The sequence below is a fragment of the Hippoglossus hippoglossus genome, chromosome 22, assembly GCF_009819705.1.
Source record: "Hippoglossus hippoglossus isolate fHipHip1 chromosome 22, fHipHip1.pri, whole genome shotgun sequence".
NCBI classification, from domain to species: domain Eukaryota; kingdom Metazoa; phylum Chordata; class Actinopteri; order Pleuronectiformes; family Pleuronectidae; genus Hippoglossus; species Hippoglossus hippoglossus.
Window position 1 is genome coordinate 2,944,086 of NC_047172.1, and position 19,854 is coordinate 2,963,939.

General features: G+C 43.2%; 1 protein-coding gene across 3 annotated transcripts in view; it reads left to right on the forward strand.

The window, feature by feature from the left end:
- Positions 1–228: 228 nt before the first annotated feature.
- The window catches only part of slc4a11 (solute carrier family 4 member 11), a 68,503-nt gene continuing 48,877 nt past the window's right edge, over positions 229–19,854 (forward strand). For 2 of the 3 annotated variants that reach the window (XM_034576844.1, XM_034576845.1), the window contains exon 1: positions 230–426. In XM_034576844.1, the coding sequence (XP_034432735.1) occupies positions 390–426 (37 nt within the window). In that variant the 5' untranslated portion in view covers positions 230–389. Of the gene's footprint in view, positions 427–19,854 lie in introns of all 3 variants that reach the window. The other variant, XM_034576846.1, reaches the window with a different exon arrangement.

Consider the following 19,854-nt stretch of genomic DNA (forward strand, 5'->3'; position numbering starts at 1 on the left):
GTCAGTATGGCTGACAACAACACGACATGTTGCAGGGTGGCTGGGATGTGCTCGGAGGAGACTGATGGAGGGGGTGTGTCCTGACGTGAGGTTCGCCCTGCCGCACGCTGGCCTGCCATAGGCTGCTGTCTGGTGGGCTGGAGTAAAGGAATGGATGGAGAAGGGGGGGAGCGAAGGCACTAGGACCCAGCGGCGAGACAGCGAGTAGGCAGGCAGAGTGGGGCTGAGTCACTGCATGTGTCTGAGAGGCAGTCAGAAACAAGAGAGCCAGAGAGCAGAGGTGATCTCACACTCATCAGCACAGGATAACACAACCATGATGGGTTGACTTGGGGGGGGGGAAGCGGTCGGAGAGAGGAAGTGTGCATTCGCCCAACACTTGCTCAGCCATGGAGACCAACAAAGTTCTTCATTTCGTGCCCTCGGGTAAGTGAAGCAGAGCTCTCCAGAGCTGCTCCTCAGCTGTGCACGACACAGCGCTCACTGGGAGAACCTCGGGGTTCCCTACCTATAGTGAAACCTGAGAACCCCCCCGTGCAAAACATGTGCAGCCCACCTCCACTTCCACTCGGAGGGAAGGGCAGATGTTTGGGTGTGCATGTGTTCCACTGTACATATTATTCTGTTTGCTCTTTCTGCATACTTAGGAATGTGGCTGCTTGTGACAGAAACCCTGTTTTGGTGTCCCTTCTCAGGGGAGGTGCGCTTGTAGAAGCGATGTTTTGCTCACAGAAATAAGACATCTTTTTTCTTTTTTGCATTTTAGACTGAGCACTCTTTTGCCGTTTTTCTTTTCTCTCTCTCTCTCTCTCTCTCTCTCTCTCTCTCTCTCTCTCTCTCTCTCTCTCTCTCTCTCTCCCTCTCTCTCCTCCTCCTCCTCCTTCTTGTTTATGTCTGGTATGCGACACAAGAGGTTCCTGCGTCGTATTTCTTCAGTTTTCACAAAAGCTGAACCTTGAGAAAAGATTGCATTGGAAACCTTTCAGGAGAAAAAGCCAGTATACCTGTCGAGCAGAGCACAGCTGGAATGCAGAGAACGCCTGGGCTCATAATGCACTTTCTCATGTGTTGCACTGGCGGGGCTCGTGCACGTGCGCCTGCTAGACAGAGTGGGATCGACACAAGAAACACTGTGTGTGTGAATGTGTGCATCAACATGTGCGTGTGTCTGTGTGTGTGTACAGTTGTGTGTATGTGTGAATGTGTGTCTGTTCAAGAGAAATTGAAGAAAAAAACCCAACATTCAGCTTGTGTGTCTGTGTGTTTGTGTGTTTGTGTGTCTGTGTGTATGAGAGGGAGAAAGACGGACAGATTAGTGTTGCTGACAGCCACAGGGGAGCAGCGAGTTCTCCCCTCACTCAAAGTCCTGAGAGCCCGCAGCCCATTCGGAGGTGTGATGCGGCTGCCTTCTCACTTTCATTTTGTCTGGAAAGGCAGAGCAGGATGCTGCGTCTTGGTGTGTGTGCATGCATGTGTGTGTGTGTGTGTGTGTGTGTGTGTGCGTGTGAGAAGACATTATATGGAAAAATGCAAATGCCGGAATATTATCTGAGACTGTGTGTACGTGCATGAGTGTGTTTTGTTTGAGAGTAAATCCCCGTGTGTGTGTGTATGGCTTAATGTGCACGAATATCTGCGTGTGTATTTGTGCGTATGTGTTTGTCAGAGTTCAGTCGTGCTCTGGTGAGAGATGTGAGAGAGTGTGTGTGTGTGTGTGCGTTTGTGCACCAGCGTCATACACTGTGCACACTAACTACATTTCCGAGTGTGTGTCGGGGCGTAATGGACACTGCTGTGGCTCGTCCTCTGAAGAGTAATTTGCATTCATTTGCTTAGGAGCTGATCAACGGCGGAGAGAGGGCAGGTTTGATATTCACAGCAGAACAATTGTGTTCTGTGAACAGAAAGGTATTCGAAAGGATTTCCATTGAGGAAAGGTTGAGATTTGGGTTTGGTGGTGACAGCAGGGAATGTCTAATTCCGTTGATTCAGTCATATCTAATCATTTTAATCCCATTCATTCTGTTGATTTTTGGGTCTCGTGACTTAACCTTGGATTTAAATGCACATGTGAAGGTTTTAATGCCCTGCAGACCAAGATAAAAAAAAAAAATAGAGTCTACCTGCAGGACTATGATTGAGATATTGATCCCCGCCAGCAGTGGGTTGGTGATCTGAAGATTATATATATCGTGATCGATTTTTAAGTCGTCCACAATCTTCTTTTTCAAGTGAATCGTAGAGGTTGTGACATTTTATCACATTTACAGTCGGTCCACCCCGATAACATGAATCTGCGTTACATAACTACATATGTGGCTGCGCGGGTTGGTCCAGTTAGATCATGTGTCTCTTTCATGTGTGAAAAACAATTCAACTTGAGCCAGCAGCATGACTATATGTACAAAGCTGGAAAGATACAATCAACTGTAAACATTCAAGAACAACACAATGTGGGAAATACAACACATCAACCACCCACAAAGGAAGCGTCTGAGGGAATCTGTCAGTGTGTCCTATAGACTGTGCATAAAGACGGACGACATGAAAGCTCCATAACAGGGAAGCATCTGGAGCGCCCTCTGGTGGCTTTCTGCTGTATAGGTCATAAACTCTGCCTCCTCCATGTTAGCAGATGGGACATGGACCAAAATGTCAAAGTACATGTCAAATGCAATGATTTGGCACGAGATGGCAGCGTTGTTATCTCAGATATTTTGGGCTTCATTTCTGGATAGTGGAGTCCATCTTTGTTTTTTACTCCATCACGTGTCCTGGGTGCTTCACTGGGGTCGGAAACAACCCCACTCATCTGTGTCTCTCGAGGTCCCAGAGCACAAACGGTTATCACTGATCTGGAGGTTTCTTTAATGTAATATTGTGTTGAGATGGAGCCAATAGATTGTGGGCTGGTTGGAGTCTGGATATTCTCAGCGGTACATTTAAAATATGGGGGAAAGATCCCCCACTTCCCAAATTCTCTTTACTCTGGATTTTATATTGTTCTCATCCTACTGAAGATAACAGAGCTGAATCTCAATGAACACACACAGGCCACAGAAACTGTCTCTCACTGGTGTTTACATCTCTGAGCGTGAGCGATGCCTTATTGCAGCGTATTGTGAGTAATCCTCCAGATTGTGTCATTATCAGTGGCAAGCTGTCGACAGGTGAAGGAGCAGCCGATGCCGTGGGAGGAGGTCAGGTGATCTGGGATTCGTTTTATGGACTTGTAAATTACAACAGAGCTTCCTCGTATAATTACTCAATGTGATAATACCCCAGTTAGTTTTTTAATATTCGAACCCGAGGTGTTGATGGTTTTAACGTCCTGGACGAACAAACGCCCGCAGTGTGTTAACCCACTTACAGAACATTGTTCATTAGTGAAAATGGGGAAAGGAAATAATTGGCTTCATAGTTAATTGACGTTTAGTTGAATCATAGTTTGATCACATTTCCTCTCAACATTTCTGTGATCACTTTTTATTATGCAGGTGACATTTAAATCCCAGTAACTTAAATTTCTTGTTTAATTGCTTTACACATTAAATTGGGCTATTTTAATATTTATAAAGTTATAAATAATCGATCTAACATCAAGTTTTATGCATTTTTGCCATAATATGATAGAATAAGAATATATTCTCATCTCAGAAGATCAACTCAATTTAACTGCAATTAAATGATTAAATAAAAAAAAATTGTTCTTTCAAATGCACGATTCACAGATGCAATTAACAATTATTTCTTTATCAGACATTTTTTCTCAATAAATAAATAATCTCTTCAGTAAAATGTTTAAAAATATTTTTTTTTATCTGTGAACATAAGCAGTTTTAGAATCTGAAACTAGGGAATGTTCTGCAATTTTTGCTTGAAATACAACTTGAAATTCAATAACCACATTTTTTGTCGATATACTGCTGGGAAATATTAAATTTTTTTTGTAAGAGCTACTTAGAGAGTACAGATCCAGTTCTGGAGACAAAATACTAATGTTGTGTGTGTGTGTGTGTGTGTGTGTGTGTGTGTGTGTGTGGTGCTTGTTTTAAACTGTTCTGATTAAGTCATTATGACATAAAGCTGAGATCTCCAGCGTCGTGCGAGCAGGGCGTCGAACCTCAGGTGTGACGGACTGATCAGCGTCACAGCCGTAACCCGCGGAGCCAGAAAAGATCAGCATGGCGGACACATAGTGGCTGTGTGAATTAGTAGTTCGACCATGTGGAAGTGGAGGTGTGTGTGAAAGATGGATGACGTGTGGCGGCGGTGTGTGTGTGTGTGTGTGTGTGTGTGTGTGTGTGTGTGTGCGTGTGTGTGTGTGTGTGAATGTGTGTGTGTGTGTGTGCTGTAGATGTGACAGTGATCTCTGATCAGTATTCACCACTGGCAACAGATCTCAGAAGCTCCAGCCTCTGAGCACAGCCATCTGGGCAGAGGAGAAACACACATCGACACATACACATATACAAATTATTATACAGTAACACACTGAGATATCGCAAAAGCACGTCTATGCAAGGCACGACACGACGGACACACACGTCCAGGTATATTCACACAGAGAAATGCACACTCACACCAACTGTCACAGATATTGTCCGTATGCTGCACGTAATTACACACACAACTCACTCTATCTCCATAATTTGTTGGTTCACACGCAAAGCAAATTATGTAGATGTGTCAAGACAGACACTCATCATGCACAGTTCAAGGAACACAGAATGATGACCACACATTCATTACAATCAACACACACACACACACACACACACACACACACACAGACACACACGTTTGTCTTTATATCTCTGCCTTGCTCCATCTTTGTTTTGTGTTTTCCGGTATCTCCTCTCCCACGCACACATTTACATACATGGACTCTTTTTTTTATCTCACTTTGTGTTTTCTGTCTCCTCTCATATTTATTTTCAAGATGACTTGTTATATTTGTCACAAATGCGGAGAAATTAGTGAAAATAATAAAAAGTCAGGTCCCGGTCAGATGCTACGTGACATCGCTGCTGTTTATTTACTGTGTCAGGAGTTTTCGGAACAAACACCTCTTCTGTGACCGGTGTTTGTTTTGCACTGTGATTTTAATCACTTAGTGTGTGAGTGATAAAGGATTTTATCACTCTGACTTCAATGAGGTGCAATTACCAAAACAACAACAACTGCTGCTACAAATAGAAGTACAAGTCAAGCTAAAAGGATTTCAGCAGCAGTGGTACCATGTGGATTATTTTGAGAATTATCTTCTCAACTGAAGTAGAAAACCACTCATGTGGAAAACCACATTTATGTTTTTAAAGTCCGAATAGAAGAAAGCCTTTGAGCTTTAGCTTTATGAGTTTATTCAATAAAAACATAAATATAAAATACATAAATGAAATGTAAAAGTATGTGTGGGAGATTTGGTAGAAACCAAATTTCATCGCAAAGCTTAAAAGCTTCGGTGCATTTTGGCAAAAGTTTCCCTCCTTTCAGTAGATGCTGGTGCACTTCTGTTCACACACATATCTATTTTTCTGCATGTTCTTAATGAGAATTTGAATTTCCCTTTATAAAAATGGACTGTATTTATGAATGGGGTTTATCTAGTCCAGAAGCCCGGGATCGAACCCTTTACCCTTCTGGTTAGTGGTTGACCCGCTCTACCTCCTGAGCCACAGTCTGTCCTTCTATTCCATTCTGTCAGTACATTGAAATAATCTGTAATGTTTAGTTTTTTCATTTCTTATCTCACCAAGTTTCTACGTTCAGCAGAAAAAAAAACCATCCATGTCCCAATAAGCATGAAGCTTGTTTTAAACGTGCTTCACACCACACACCTTGATACACAGACATTTTGATTAAGGTCACGAGAGCGTATAAAGAAGCTTTTTCATAAAACAAACAGTGTGTTTTTATCAGAGCAGTTGTTTGATAAATGTATTTGTTCTTCCTCACCGCTGGGTTTCCTCAATTCTGCAGCAATTTTCTGGTTCCTAAGTAGCTATTTCGTTCGATGTGTCTCGCTCGTCTTGTCTCTGGCAAACATTAGATTTATTTAAATCGATGTCCGTGCTCCGCTCTCTCTGTGCACAGTTTGCGGTCTGAAGTAACACACACTCGTCTTTGGTTAATTCAGTTTGGGGGGCAGTTGGGAGTGCTTGATTAGATGCACTGGGTCTCCCTGCAAACGAAAAAATCTTTTGTCACATAAAAATGAAATCACACAGAGGCATAAATCAAGATTCTGATGTTAATACGATCAATCATGCCACCCTAGAATTTAACACTTGGGTCAAAACCAGTCTAGCTAAATGTGATGGCTCGATTGATTATGAACAATGGTCAGATTCTTTTTTTTAGTAATAAAAAAAGAGAGAAAGCAGTGAAAATGTCTCAAACAAAAGTAAAATCCAATAAAAACCGTGGAGATAAATGCAAATCAAACTTATCAAAAGAGGTTTTGAGACAAGATTTTAAAAGAAACTCTTTTAGTGTACAAGAAAGTCTAAACCTGCATGTGTCAAAGTAAAAGCACCAAAGGGTGATTAAGACCAGGAACACAACCATCAGTAGGTAAAAGCCCGGAGATATAAACTTAGCCACGCGTTTATGCACCAGATGCATCATGAGTGTAATTGTTCACGACACTCGAGGAGGATAGCCTCCAGTTACTTCTGAAATCACGACAGAAAGAGAGAGATTGTGGTTTCATCGCAGACGGTATGAGGGGATCTTTAAATCAACAACTGTCCCTATCATTCATGTTCTTATTGCGTTATCGCGTTGTGTTAATTTCCGAGGACATGCACAACCGACACACCAAACAGATGCATGATCCGTGAGCCAGGATTCGTAAACACGTAGTCATAAGTACATTCCTCTCCAGCAGAAGGATGTGAACTCAGCTCAAATCAGTAATAAACTTTGGTGATGTCAAGAAACGAGCCAAACATCAGTTCACTTAGTTGTATTATTAATAATAGTTTGTATAAGTACTGTATTGTAGTACAGTAGTACTTTCAGCACCATGCTGACTCTATATCGCTCTGCAACATCACAGTCTTCTGGTCTTCACAGTCAGCAGAACATACAATGTGAAGAGTTTGAATCACTTCTCTCTTCCCCTAAAAACAAATCTATTCTGAATTCCAGCCTAATGTTGATTTTACAAGCTAATTAAACAGCCAATATTTACCAGAACCAAGTATAAAAACAGCCCTGTAGTTCCAACATGGTCTTCAACATGTGACTCTCACCAACCTCTTAATTCCACATGTCAGTGCCTCATACCCTCCAGATGTGGATGTGTAAAAAGCATCTATTGTTGTATGGATGAAAGCTTCTTCAATGGTCAGATAAAATGGGGTTTTGGGGTTTAAATACCAGTTTGCTGCCTCCTGGAAAAACAACCAGTGATCACAAATGGAGTTACAGCACTGCAGTTATTTTAAACCCCCGATAATAAAGGCAGAAAGTCTCAGAAGCTATTAGAGTTCAGTTTTATTCACAAAATTAAATGGAAACACATTATTTGTTTTAGTTTCCTTTGTTTTGAGGAGCAGATGTGTTTGGATCTCAGTATTTTCGAGGCTGTGGACGATGAGAGACTGATGTTGGTGCAGATTTGATCCACTTTCATTTGACTTCCCACAGAGTTTGTGTCTTAATCTCATTCAAAATACAAGAGATGCTTTTCACCCGGTAATAAAACACATTGTCGGCTGCTGTTGTCTCTTTGAATTTAAAGTCGAGGATCACGAGTCACATAATCACTTCCACAGCACGCACACACAAACACATGAAGACGGGGTTAATGCAGCTGCTTTAACACACACAAATGCATGTTTAGAAAATAACACACACAATGTTGGTGGTCCCCCCACCCTTCTTTGGTCATGAAATGCTGCTCTGCTTTGCTGTTGTGTAATCAGGCTGCAGTTTACCAGCACGTGCACACCCATCCACTGCACACGAAGGCGTCCTCCACAGGTTACAGTACAGGAAGCAGTGCTGTGCACAGGCTAGGTGCTTGTTTCACTTCCTTCTCGATGTCGCTCTGCACAGAGATGTGTGCTGTGCAGTTTACTCTCCCCCCCCTTTGCAGTGAATTTAATTTAAAAAACAACAAACAGAACACAACAGAGCGGTAGACATGGCACTCGGCTGCTCGGCTCCTCAATATATACCCCCACCACACACACACACACACACACACACAAACACACACTCACACATTACACAAGTAATTATTCCAAGATGTCAGAGGATGTCGATGAATTCCCAAATCTTGATTGTAAAGCTGTCTCCACGTGTCTGAGAAGAAATATCAATGTGCTAATTAGACTGTGGCAATATGTATTAGAGGTATGTGACACTCACACACATGAGCATGCAGAGACACGCACACACACACACACACGCAGAGCATGCAGAGACACACACACATGTCCTATCATGTATGACCCACCCAATTCAGACAAGATGCATTCTGAGCTGCAGAAACAAGTAGCCTCATGTAGGACGAGACCTGCAGACATTTTCTCCTTCGCGCTCAGACCGTGGTTTTTCATGCCGGCCTGCTATTTTCAAACAGCTGTTGAATGCCGACTTTGCACAGACACACACACACACAGACACACATGCACACACTAACTATGTGTGTTTTTTATCCACGAGCGCTGTTCTGCTCCGTTCTTTCACACTGAGTCGGATGTCCTCTTTGTCCTTGCCGCATGTCGTACCAGTGTAATTTACGTCCTCCATATGCTGCAGTGCCAGAATTGAATCCGTATCCCAGCTCACGTTGTGTAGTTGATGTTACATCTGTAGTTAAGGTCTGTGTGAGCAACTTTGTGTTGTAGAATAAATGTAGAACAACATGTGAACACAGCCGCAAAGTCCAGACCGAGTGACGTGCGAGGGGCGAAAGGATCTCAGCTCCAGTGTAAGAGGAAGACTCACAACGTCAAACAGACAAAAAAAGACACAAACCCCTCCACCCCCTGTGTCAGGTGGAGGATTAAACAAAGAGTAGCAGTGAGACGTAGATCTGTAATCTGGAGAACAGTAGGAAGCCACGGTTCCTTAATTTAAATTCTGTCAGTGGCGGAGTGGGAAACAACCGAGCCAATCAAAGAGACAGCTCCTGCACAGGGCAGGGCTCTTACACTGCTGAGGTTAGCGGTTTGATTCTCACCAGGGCCCCCGCATACTAACAAGGTACAAATACTCAACGGCTATTTGATTTAATATTCACCTCTTTTAAAATGTCCCGTCCTCTGTCTGCTACCGTAGGAGAAAGTCATTTATTTCCACATGAAACCGGCAGGAACACGCACGGTATAAATGAGGACCTCACAGATGGTGGAGACTGACAGCACGTCACATTTACATTAGAGTCTTCTCCGCGGCCGCCTCACATCGATCCAGTAAGAACTGTGCCTTTGTAGTTTCAGTGGGGGAACACCACGAAATGAAAAGCAGCGAGACGGGCTGTCGGGTACAGCGGGCAGGCGGGAGAGCGGCGTACAGTAGAGGGCCGTGTGGAGAGAACAGCAGACTTTAAAAAAACGAGATGGTGGCCTGGCTTTAATCGAGCCGGAGGAAGACGGGAATGTGCAAGCAATTAGCAGGAATCCCCCAGCACTGACTTTCTTATTTCTCTCCCCCCCCCCCCCTTCTATGAAAAACAAGACAGCCAATTGCTGCAGCCAGCGGTTGGCTTGTGTGCGTGCGTGCGTGTGTGTCTGTTTGTGTGTGTGTGTGTAGTGGAACAACCCTCACTTGCACACTCTCCATGAACACACACACACACACTGTGCGCGTCCCTGCTGCAGCACCTGAGCAAAATCCTCTACGTGCTGTGTGGGAATGAGAGGACTGAAAATGAGACATGAAAAGAAACACAAGCACAAGATGTAAAAATGTTAAATATCTCCAAAATAAAGCCCAGGAATGGAAAAGGGAAAACAGAGGAGGTGGGGGTTTGAATTGGGGCACGTTCCTCCGCTAACCTCCGTCACGATGCCTCGTCTCGCCACGCCGCAGACGGGGGCCGGATTTATCTGTGAACTGGCAGTAGCCAGCTCACTATAACTATCAATCCCTCTCAGGTGAAAGGAGCAGAGGATTACTGCAGAGCTGCTCAGTCCACAGACCTGACACCAAAGGACACTCTGCTTAAATCCGCGGAGAGAGAAAACAGACGGGCTGGAAAAACAGACGTGTTGCGGGAATGATTTTATTCCTTTTGCTCACATGTAGATTTTTGATTAGAAAAGAAATGAATTACATCGAGGGCACGCTGGAGAGTTGTGTTTTGTTCTGTGGCTGAGGCCTGCTGCCCATCCAGCTGTCAATCACAGTATGAAATATTCTCGTAGAGTTCTAGTTCCTGAAAAATAATTAAATCAATCTTCTGTCTTGTTGAACTTGTTTGGTCTGCGCTGCCTGTGGCTCTCTTCCTTTTAACGCTCTGTCGTTGCTGCACCTCAACCTCCAGCAAATGTGGTTTTCGGATGGAATCTTTGACACAATTACGGACACATACATGTACCAGTAGCACATACATGTAGATAAACATGTTTGAATGCACAGCCTCCCACTGCCGTCCAGCATCGCTCTCGCTCTTGGCCAGCTCTGTGGTCAAGGCTCTGCCGTGACATCATCAGCGTCAGACACCAGCCTTAGGACACAGCTGTCATCATCTAAATCAAACCGTGTCCGTTTTTTGTTTTTCCTCCTAAAAGAATTTCTACCGGTATCTCCGGTGCTAATTTTAAATACTGGGGCAATTGCCACTGAGTAAACATTTTCTACATCAGTGCTAAAATGACAAAGTGTCACGGATTAAAGGAAACGTGACGAGGCGAGTGTTAGCGGAGTGAATCCTGAAGAAGGAGATTTTTCCAATTTAAATCCGATATGTTGACATTTTTCGCATTTAATTATTCTTTTTTTGCCAGTCACTTGTCACAATGTGGCATTAAAGTTCTCTACATTTCCTTGTTAACAGAGTAGGCGTCCCTCACCGAAAACAGGGGGGGGGGGGGCAGATGCGTGGTTCATTATACCCTTGAGTTTGAATAAGGACTTCTAGCAATCTTTTTTCAAGGAGACACAGGGAGGGACAAAAGTAGATTTTCTTTTACTGCAAATGCGAGTCATTGTATTTCAAGGCTCTTCGGATAAAAGCCTCCATCAAATAATTCAGTGTCCCCCCCCCCCGACTGGAGGACAGTACAGTACAAGCATGTTTACTATAATGGAAGAAAAATCTCCCTCGGAAAATCAATTAATTGATCATCGAATTAGTTGCTTATTCTGTGTCAATCGACAAAACAATTAATTAGACGTCATGGTTGTAAGATGGATTAGTTGATCACCCTTTAAATGTGTTCGCTGTGTCCTAAGAATACAGATTTCATGTTATAATAATAAAATTCAGTCTCATAATCTCCGGTAAACAAATGTGTCACCACAAGAAAGGTGAGATTTAATTGAAATTGAAGGGCTACGTCTCAATTTGTGGCTGTTGTTAAAGATTCCACATGAATAAACATCCAGGAGCTTGTAACCTGCAGAAGGCTTTTCGTTGACAGCTTTGATGAAACCCATCGTGGTTTCCACCAGACGTGGTGGAAACCACTCACTGGTGTGGCTCAGTGAGCACAGCATGCTACAGAAACTCTCAGAATGTCAGGGTGGCTCCTCACCTTGTATTTGATATTTTATTATAACAGAGCAGCCTCCTCTCCACCAGACTGAGAATTTCCCAGGTCAGCGTGATGTGGATTTGACTTCAGCTGGCGATGGAGCGGATAAGAACCCAAGTACACACGCTTGCAGTTTGGGCTTGTAGGAGCGCCCTGAGAGATAAAGATGATGAGCGAGATGTCGGGAGGAGCACAGTCCTGCAACAGCTGCAGGATCTCTGTCACATGTAGAGTTATTGTTTTACATGCTCTAACTTCACTTCCTTACACTGTAGGATTTGAAACCATTAAATTACCTTGTTATGAGACCAGAAACCAATCAGGAGTGCAGAGTTCATTCAGATTCAGCTTTACTTGTCCATTCCAAAATACACAGATCAGGTTGCAGGTCACATTTAAACATAACATTATGCACGTAACATAAAAAAGAGAGCAGCCATAACAGCATCATGTATTGGTGATATTTCAGAGAATGCCACCAGATTGGGAAATGCCATGTGAACACATTGTGCAAATTTACAACATGTGTGTAATAAGCGTGCACACTGAAGTTTCTTAAAGATTTCCGAGGGAATAAAAAGAAAACGGATAAAGGCCAAATGCCGACGTGCTGTTTAAAAAGTGTACACGTGCAAAGAGCTCGTCCAGAGCAGAGCATTGGGAGGAATTCCCTTTCTGCCTGGGATCTCTCAACGACCACAGCGCCATGGATGACGGGTGCCAAGAGAGCCTGTGGGCACAATTAGCCAACAAAAGGCCCAGCCTCCTCCTTGGTGCCGTCCCAGCCCTCGTAGATTCCCCTACAAACACAGCAGGGGCGCCTTTTAATCTCTTGCCCTCTTCACGTCAGACTATCAGCCTCACCTCCCCTGTAAATTCCACGGTTTGTCCCTCCTGGGGCGTCAGGCATCTGTTTTGCATGTACCTGCAGTGCACTGGGCTGCAATCGAGAGGGACGGTTGGAGCAGTTTCAACCTGGCTGGTTTGTGCACACACCCAGGGTCGTAAGAGTTAACTTCCTGTTGTCTTGGAGTATTTAAATAACATCAAAACGCTTTATTTGTCGCCGTTAAAGCCGAGTCTGCGCTGGGTTATAGTAATGAGTTATTTTTACCTATAAAGTCGTTCCCAGCGGTTTATAGAATGAATGAGGTCCCCCCCTCTCCGTTGATTAAATACCTGCAGCCATCAAACAGCAGCAGGGATGTTTAGGTGTATTCCATCTGCAGCAACGCACTAATTAAATGCAGGTCACAGACCGTGGGTGCCTGCGTATAGAAATGTAAGCTATCTCAATACCATCTATAAATTAAAAATATCCTTTATCAGTAGAGCAAGTATTCTCAGGATGGTGAAATTATATAGTATTCCTTTATTCCTTTATTTCTCAGCTGAATATAGTCCCTAACAAAGCACACAGTTTATTCAGGGCCTGTTTTGAAAGCTTTACATTTTAATGCCATAGACAGACTGAAAGCATAAAGAGCGCGTGTTCTTGACAATAACAAAAATTACATCTCGCCAGTCTCGTTCTTTATGCTCAGACACAGCATTTCCTGTTGTGTCAATAATATCTCAGTTTCTGCCTCTGAATCTTCTCACAGTATTTGCCCAAACTATTCTATTTTGGCACATGTTAAATATGTTCGCACAAGAACTGAGATTGTTTTTAATCTCTCTCACTTAACAGCACAGACTGCAAACAGTAATAAAGTGTTGTAGCCAAAATACTTTATGTTGAGCTGCTTTCAGGCAGGAGCTGAAGTCCCAACGTTGTCCTGAAACTTTCCACAGGGGCTGTATGTGTGAGGCAAACTCCGGAAAATGTCCGGAGTGTTTTTATGGATCGCTCCGCACCAGTATTTGGTAAAGTTGTATATTTGTTCCTTGCCACTCTCTAAAATACTAAATCATCTGCTGTTTTTTAAAAGGGGATTAGAGGTGATGGCAATTATTAAAGCTCCCTCCTGACTCCCCCCGGGTTCAGACTCTTTCAGATTGTGCCACACTGCACCAGGATTGCGTTTGTGCCTGTGGTCACCGAAAATGCATAAACTTGTGTTTTGACTTTCTGTTTCCTCTCCTATTTCTCATTACATTTTTCCAGTAAATTGGAAACTGTACCTTCAGCCTGCGTTTATAATATTTTCTTCTCTCACTGAGAATCCTCTCTCTCGGCTTCACTCGCTGGAACAACCTGCCTGTAAACAGTTTTTTCTTCCTGTATGAATGTGTCGTGTTGGGGAGGGGGGGGGGGGGGGGGGGAGAGAGAGAGAGTCTGGGTTTCCTGCAGTGTTTTGCTGTAATGATGCTGTGGCTTAGTAAGAGAGGTGGTAAATCAGATTAAATGGGAGCACGTACAAACACCTACAGGTCGTCAGCGCAGTTTTTTGCCTCTGGCGTCTAAATCACTAACACTATCCCTGGATGTATTTCATCAGGACTGTGGGAAGTCACGTTCCCCTCACTGGCTTTTTCTCCTTTGAGTACACAGAGATCAAAAAGGTGAATTCAGAGCAGAAGCCAGGGGTCGGCCGCTCTTTGATTTGTAGCCCACGTGGGTGTTTGTGTTTCTAGATTCAGAAACGTTAGGAAACATCTCAGGTAACATTTCCCTCTCGCTGCGTGTCTCTGTCAAGCAGCTGTTAACTCGCTCGTGTCACATCACGAGTCCTGGAACTGATGCAAAAACCGCAATCGCTGCAACGGCAAAAAAGCAGTCGCCTGCCATCTCTTCTGCAGATAGCTCGTATCAGACGACAGTTCTGGTTTATCAGGAAGAAAGAGTTTGTCGTGTGGCGTGTTCTGACACCATATCAAGCGAAGAACGGAGCAGCTGCCTTGCTTGTGGGTTTGTGACATGGGAACTCGACTGACTGACACATATTCCCCTCATGTGTATGATGAAAGGCCTGACTCTAAGTATGAGGCTCGCACACAAACACCCACACCCACACACACACACACACACACACACACACACACACACACACACACACACACACACACACACACACACACACACACACACACACACACCCACAGCAGATCAGTCAACGCAATGACACATGTGCGATACTATTCAAACCGACTTCCTGCTTACAAGAAGACAGCTTCCTCTTTCCTGCAGAAAGTTATCATATATAGCATCTTTCTCTCTTACTAATGTCTGACTGGGGTCTATTCTACCACTGTTTGTATTTATTTCGTTTCTAAAATAATGTTCTGAGAATTGGTAGCAAACAGCTGTTAAAATACATTATAATATGTTATTGTAAGTTGTTTATTTCAATCACACAATCCTAAAATCAGTAATTTCTCTTTTTTCTGTCATGTTGTTATTTATTGATGATCTGAAGCATTTCACACATTTTCACCACGCTAACTTTTTTATAAATCCCCGTTTATGTGTTGGAAAACAAATAAGAAGTCCGTGTTCATCATTTTTACATCTTGCTCCAGGTTTGGGAAGTAAGTGATAAAGGCCATAATAATTACAAATAAATTATAATATAAGTTGCCATTAAAAACATTTGCCCTCTTTTTTATGGAACACCTTTTGCAAATGGTTATAAAACAGCTCACTAATTCATATTTAATTTGACAATGAAATGAGGGATAATTAAAGGACCCCGCAGCATTAACAAACGTGTGTGATGAACCGGGGCGAAAGTAAAAATGGAAGCGTGTGGAGTGGAGGACAGTAATTGTTTCCAGAAGGAAAAAAACATCTAGAGAACAGTGATGAAACAGAAGCTTGAGCACAGATCTGGATCTGATCTTTCTCAGAATTTGAAACGCTGCGGTTGCATCGTCTGCACTGGCAGTGATCGGCATAGGGTGTTTATGTGGAATGCAACAAAAATAGACACACACACACACACACACACACACACACACACACACACACACACACACACACACACACAAACTATCTGTGGATGCAGCAAGCATTAGTCAGGTTTTCATCCAAATGTATCTGGAATTTAACCAAATTTTCAAGAAAATTTGCAAAAGAAAATGAGAAATTAATGCATTTTTCACTTGTGATCAACTGCAAATATTATTTAAGTTAAGCTGCAGGTGACACAACATGTAAGGAACGAATACATGCTGACATCCAAGCCCAGGTGTCCCTCACACCTTGCAGTTTTCATAGTTCACCTTTTCAGTTTGTTTCAATTCACACAATACAAGTGACTGTACTTGTGACTGCACAACGGAATAACCCTGATGACTGCTAATGAACCTTCCGGAAAAGACCATCGGAGCATGAAGTATGAAACGCTCCTTAATCAGCTCTGTCTTCCAATTATCTGCACGTGTGTAGCCGACAGAGGCCGAATGTATTAACTCGTAACCAAAACAAATCGTGTGGTCACAACGTGCAGCTCGTTTAACTTCTGCAGAACGATCACTCCTCACAGAGGATGAAGTGGCTCACTGCCAGGAGTAAAGTTGCATTTTTCTACAGTCTCACTTGTAGAATTTCCATTTCCATTGATCTGGTAAAGCTGGTAACATGGATGAGGTGCATTCCCCTCCAATCCCTCTAAATCTCTCTCCTGCGCCTGTCGTTGACAAACAGCTCGGTGTGATGCCGCCGCTGATCACAGCTCTCGGAGTAACACGCAGTTCAGAGAAGCAGCTTTAACAGGAAGCTGCCACATTAATACACGAGCAAGAGCCCACACAGGATGTTTAGATTCAAATATTTGTCTACTGGTTTCTGCGCATCATTGTGTACTGACAGTCGTTTTTTTGTCGTACAGTCTCAGACATTACTAGATATTTATGACGAAAAAAAAAACACAATTCACATTATTTGGCATTTAGAAAGGATGTCACCACTGAAAAGGAATGCTACCATGTCCCCTCCACTAACATGGATGAGGTGGGGTTCATGACCTGTACTGCAGCCAGCCACCAGGGGCCTAAGTCAGCTGTGATTGTTGCCACTGCGACGCCCATGCAAAAAGTTGCGACATGCAAATTTCACACCATCTTTGTATTTTAGGTTGAATGTGCAGTAATAATATTATTGTCTTTATCATAACATAGATTTTAGACATTGTTTGGACAGCAGCTGTGAAAGATTCTGTGAGTTCAGTGCAGTAGCTGCAGGTCAGCAGACTGCATAACAGAGACGTGATCGACCTGTGTGTGTGTGTGTCTGTCTGTGTGTGTGTGTTGTGTAGGAAAGTGAAGGGAAAATTGATGTTTATGTGACTGACATCACAATCAAACACACTTTGTAGCACAGAGGCAGCAGAGAAATACCCCACCCCCCCCCTCCATGTTTGTGTTAACATGGCAGTTCAAATGAGGAAATTGATTTGAGGAACGTGGATGGAGAACACAATACTTCCAGAAATGTATATTATTCTCACGTTGTCATCGTTAGAACCTCGTGAGAACAAAACTCGACATTAACTTAACCCATGGTTGCATTTGTTTCCCCCCTTTGTTTCAACAAATGGCAGCAGTGTAAACCAGGCATCTCAAGGTAACTAGGAATATGCATTTACTTGTGAGAGGCTCAACACTCCCTGAAGCTCTCTCTCTCTCTGCGAGTCGTCAGTCAGACCGATCCTGAAGGTCACTCCATCCATCTAATAATTCAATTCATTCAATTTCAGCTTAATTAGATTTTTAAAAAGACGTCAAAGGTGTTTTTTTTTCTTCTTCTTAGAACGATTCTGTGATGTGGAAAAGCTCCATCGTATAACTAATGACATAGCAGCAGTAATACAGTACCGTGTAAGTACATCAGGTCTGTTAGTACTATTACATTTGAAGTAATAGTGAATCATTATGGGATGCCTATGTGCTTTTGTGCTGGGAGTCAGATGACAAGGTCAAAACTAAACTTTGAATGTCCGTTAGCTCAGTGTGAAGGTGGAGCCGGAGGACAGTTAGCCTAGCTAGCTTAGCACTGAGGGAAAATAACGTTGAACTGTTCAAATCTCATAGGTTTTATTCTCACAAAACCGAAGTGTAAGAACTAAGAAGTTTTCTGTTTTGAGAGAGGTTATGACTCAGAAAATCAGTGCCAAGAGATATTCAGGCACCTCTCCCCATTAAAACCATCCCCTGCTTTTACAGTCAGGTTTATGTACATATTAAATAAATAAGATTGAACGTGGTTTTTTAAAGAGGGGTTGAACGCAGCCTGGCTTCCTGCCCCCAGGCCCCGTCTTTGTGCTACGCTAAGCTAACGGCTCAAGGTTGTGTCGTCACAGGCTTTTTACTGTACAGACGTAATAATCTTCTCAACAAAAAGAAATATGCACGTTAAACTATTTCCATGCATTTTTCTGTTTTGGACATTTGCGCGGTTTGGACACGTGACATGTTCCTTAAGTAAGATTTTAACGAAAAGGTGACCAGCGCTCTGTCGTAACAGCGACTGGAGCTCTTCAACGTTAGTGGTGTTAATCGAGAAACAGGCGCATTCACGACGACAACTGATTCTAGTGCGGGTCACTTTTACAGTTTCAGAGAGAAACAGCTGCAACTGGTATTACTGTATTATTTGTACTTATACTTGGCTTTATCATGAATCTCCCTAAGAGGGGAGACTTCTACATGCTGACATCTCTCCCCTTTATCAGAGTTCCACAGTTTCAGAGGACGGTCGGTTAAGATTCGACGTATTAAAGAAATGGGATTTTCTAATTCTGACATCTAACAGATAGCGCTTGTGTTTCTTTTCCTTATTCTGGACGACTGTGGGAAAATACGCGCGGAGACATATTGTCGATCTTTTGTTATGGGACGAATATGCAAACATATTGGCTTAATGCTGAAGAAAGAGCCTCACTGGATTCTGGTAGTGTGACAGCCCCCCCCCCCCCTTATCCTCCCTCATCCCTCTTTTCTTCCAGCGTGAGCCCACAATGTCTCAGTAACCTTCAAAGTATCCCCCGCTCCATATCTGTCTCGTCTTTGTGTGTCATCCGAATGCCGCGCACATCCACGACAAACACTCTGCAAAACGCTGTACTGGAAAAGTCTCTGTCGGTGCTTTCTGGAGTAGAACCGCTCACCAGATTAAGTGTAAATCCAAAATGAGATATCCTCCATTTAGGGGAAAATGCTGTATACCCCACTGTTGCCTGGAAGCAAAACTCACTATGAATTATCGCTGAATGTATTAGCACAGATGAAAACAGTATGTATTGCTTCTAATCATTGCCTGTTAGCAGTTCTTCCACCTAATGAGCATGTTATTTTTCTGATAACACTTCTCACCGCTCTGAAGGGAATTCTTCTGTTTGCCCTCCGGTTAAACTACAGGATTGCCCAGTTTATTATAATTATTATGTTTTTGCTATATTTGACAGCTTTGGCCCAATTAGGAGAAAAAGTTTCACTTCCCAAACCTGTATTACAACGTTTAAATAGTCTGTTCACTGTTACCGCTCTGGTTTTTTTCTGTTAACAAATCTCTGTGGATATATTAAGGCAAAGGAAAACTATGGTCTTTGAGGTTATTTGCTCTCGAGGGCGTCACCGTGTCACGTTGTTCAATCGCAGCAACAAGCAGGACAATAAACACACAGCATTGTTTTGTCAACTGGGAAAAAAGCATGAAAACACCAGTGGTTTTAAACCCTTTAAAGACGCGAGCCGCCATCACAGTCAGACTGGTGGAACTGAACAACGTGAAGATGCCTCCCGTTGGTCTGAGTCTTGAGCTGTGATATCGCTCCACCTTCCCGTTGCATAGCTAGCAGGTTGTGACTCAAACTGTTTGGCCATTTCCTGCGAGACGTTTTCAAACACACGACAGCAGCCCCCGAGTTACGCTTGAACAGAAGTGTCGCCCCAAATACGTATAACTTCTAACACCTCGGTGTCCCTCCGCTGACAATCTGCATCACTGCCGTCTCCAATGTATTTGTATTGACTGAGTGACTCGCACCTGATCAGTGTTGTGACGAATGTTTGCTCTGGAGTGGTGTCAAGGTCGCCTTCGTCTTAACCTTTAGTCCAAATTGGAATTGGCAGAGATAAGATTCTTGTGACTTGTGCTGTTCACACTGTCGTGAAGAAAAAAAAAGGGTTCGGGAACCTTGAGCCTCGCTGGCGAATGAATTCACAAAATTTTGTGAATTTGTCCTTTGACTCAAGC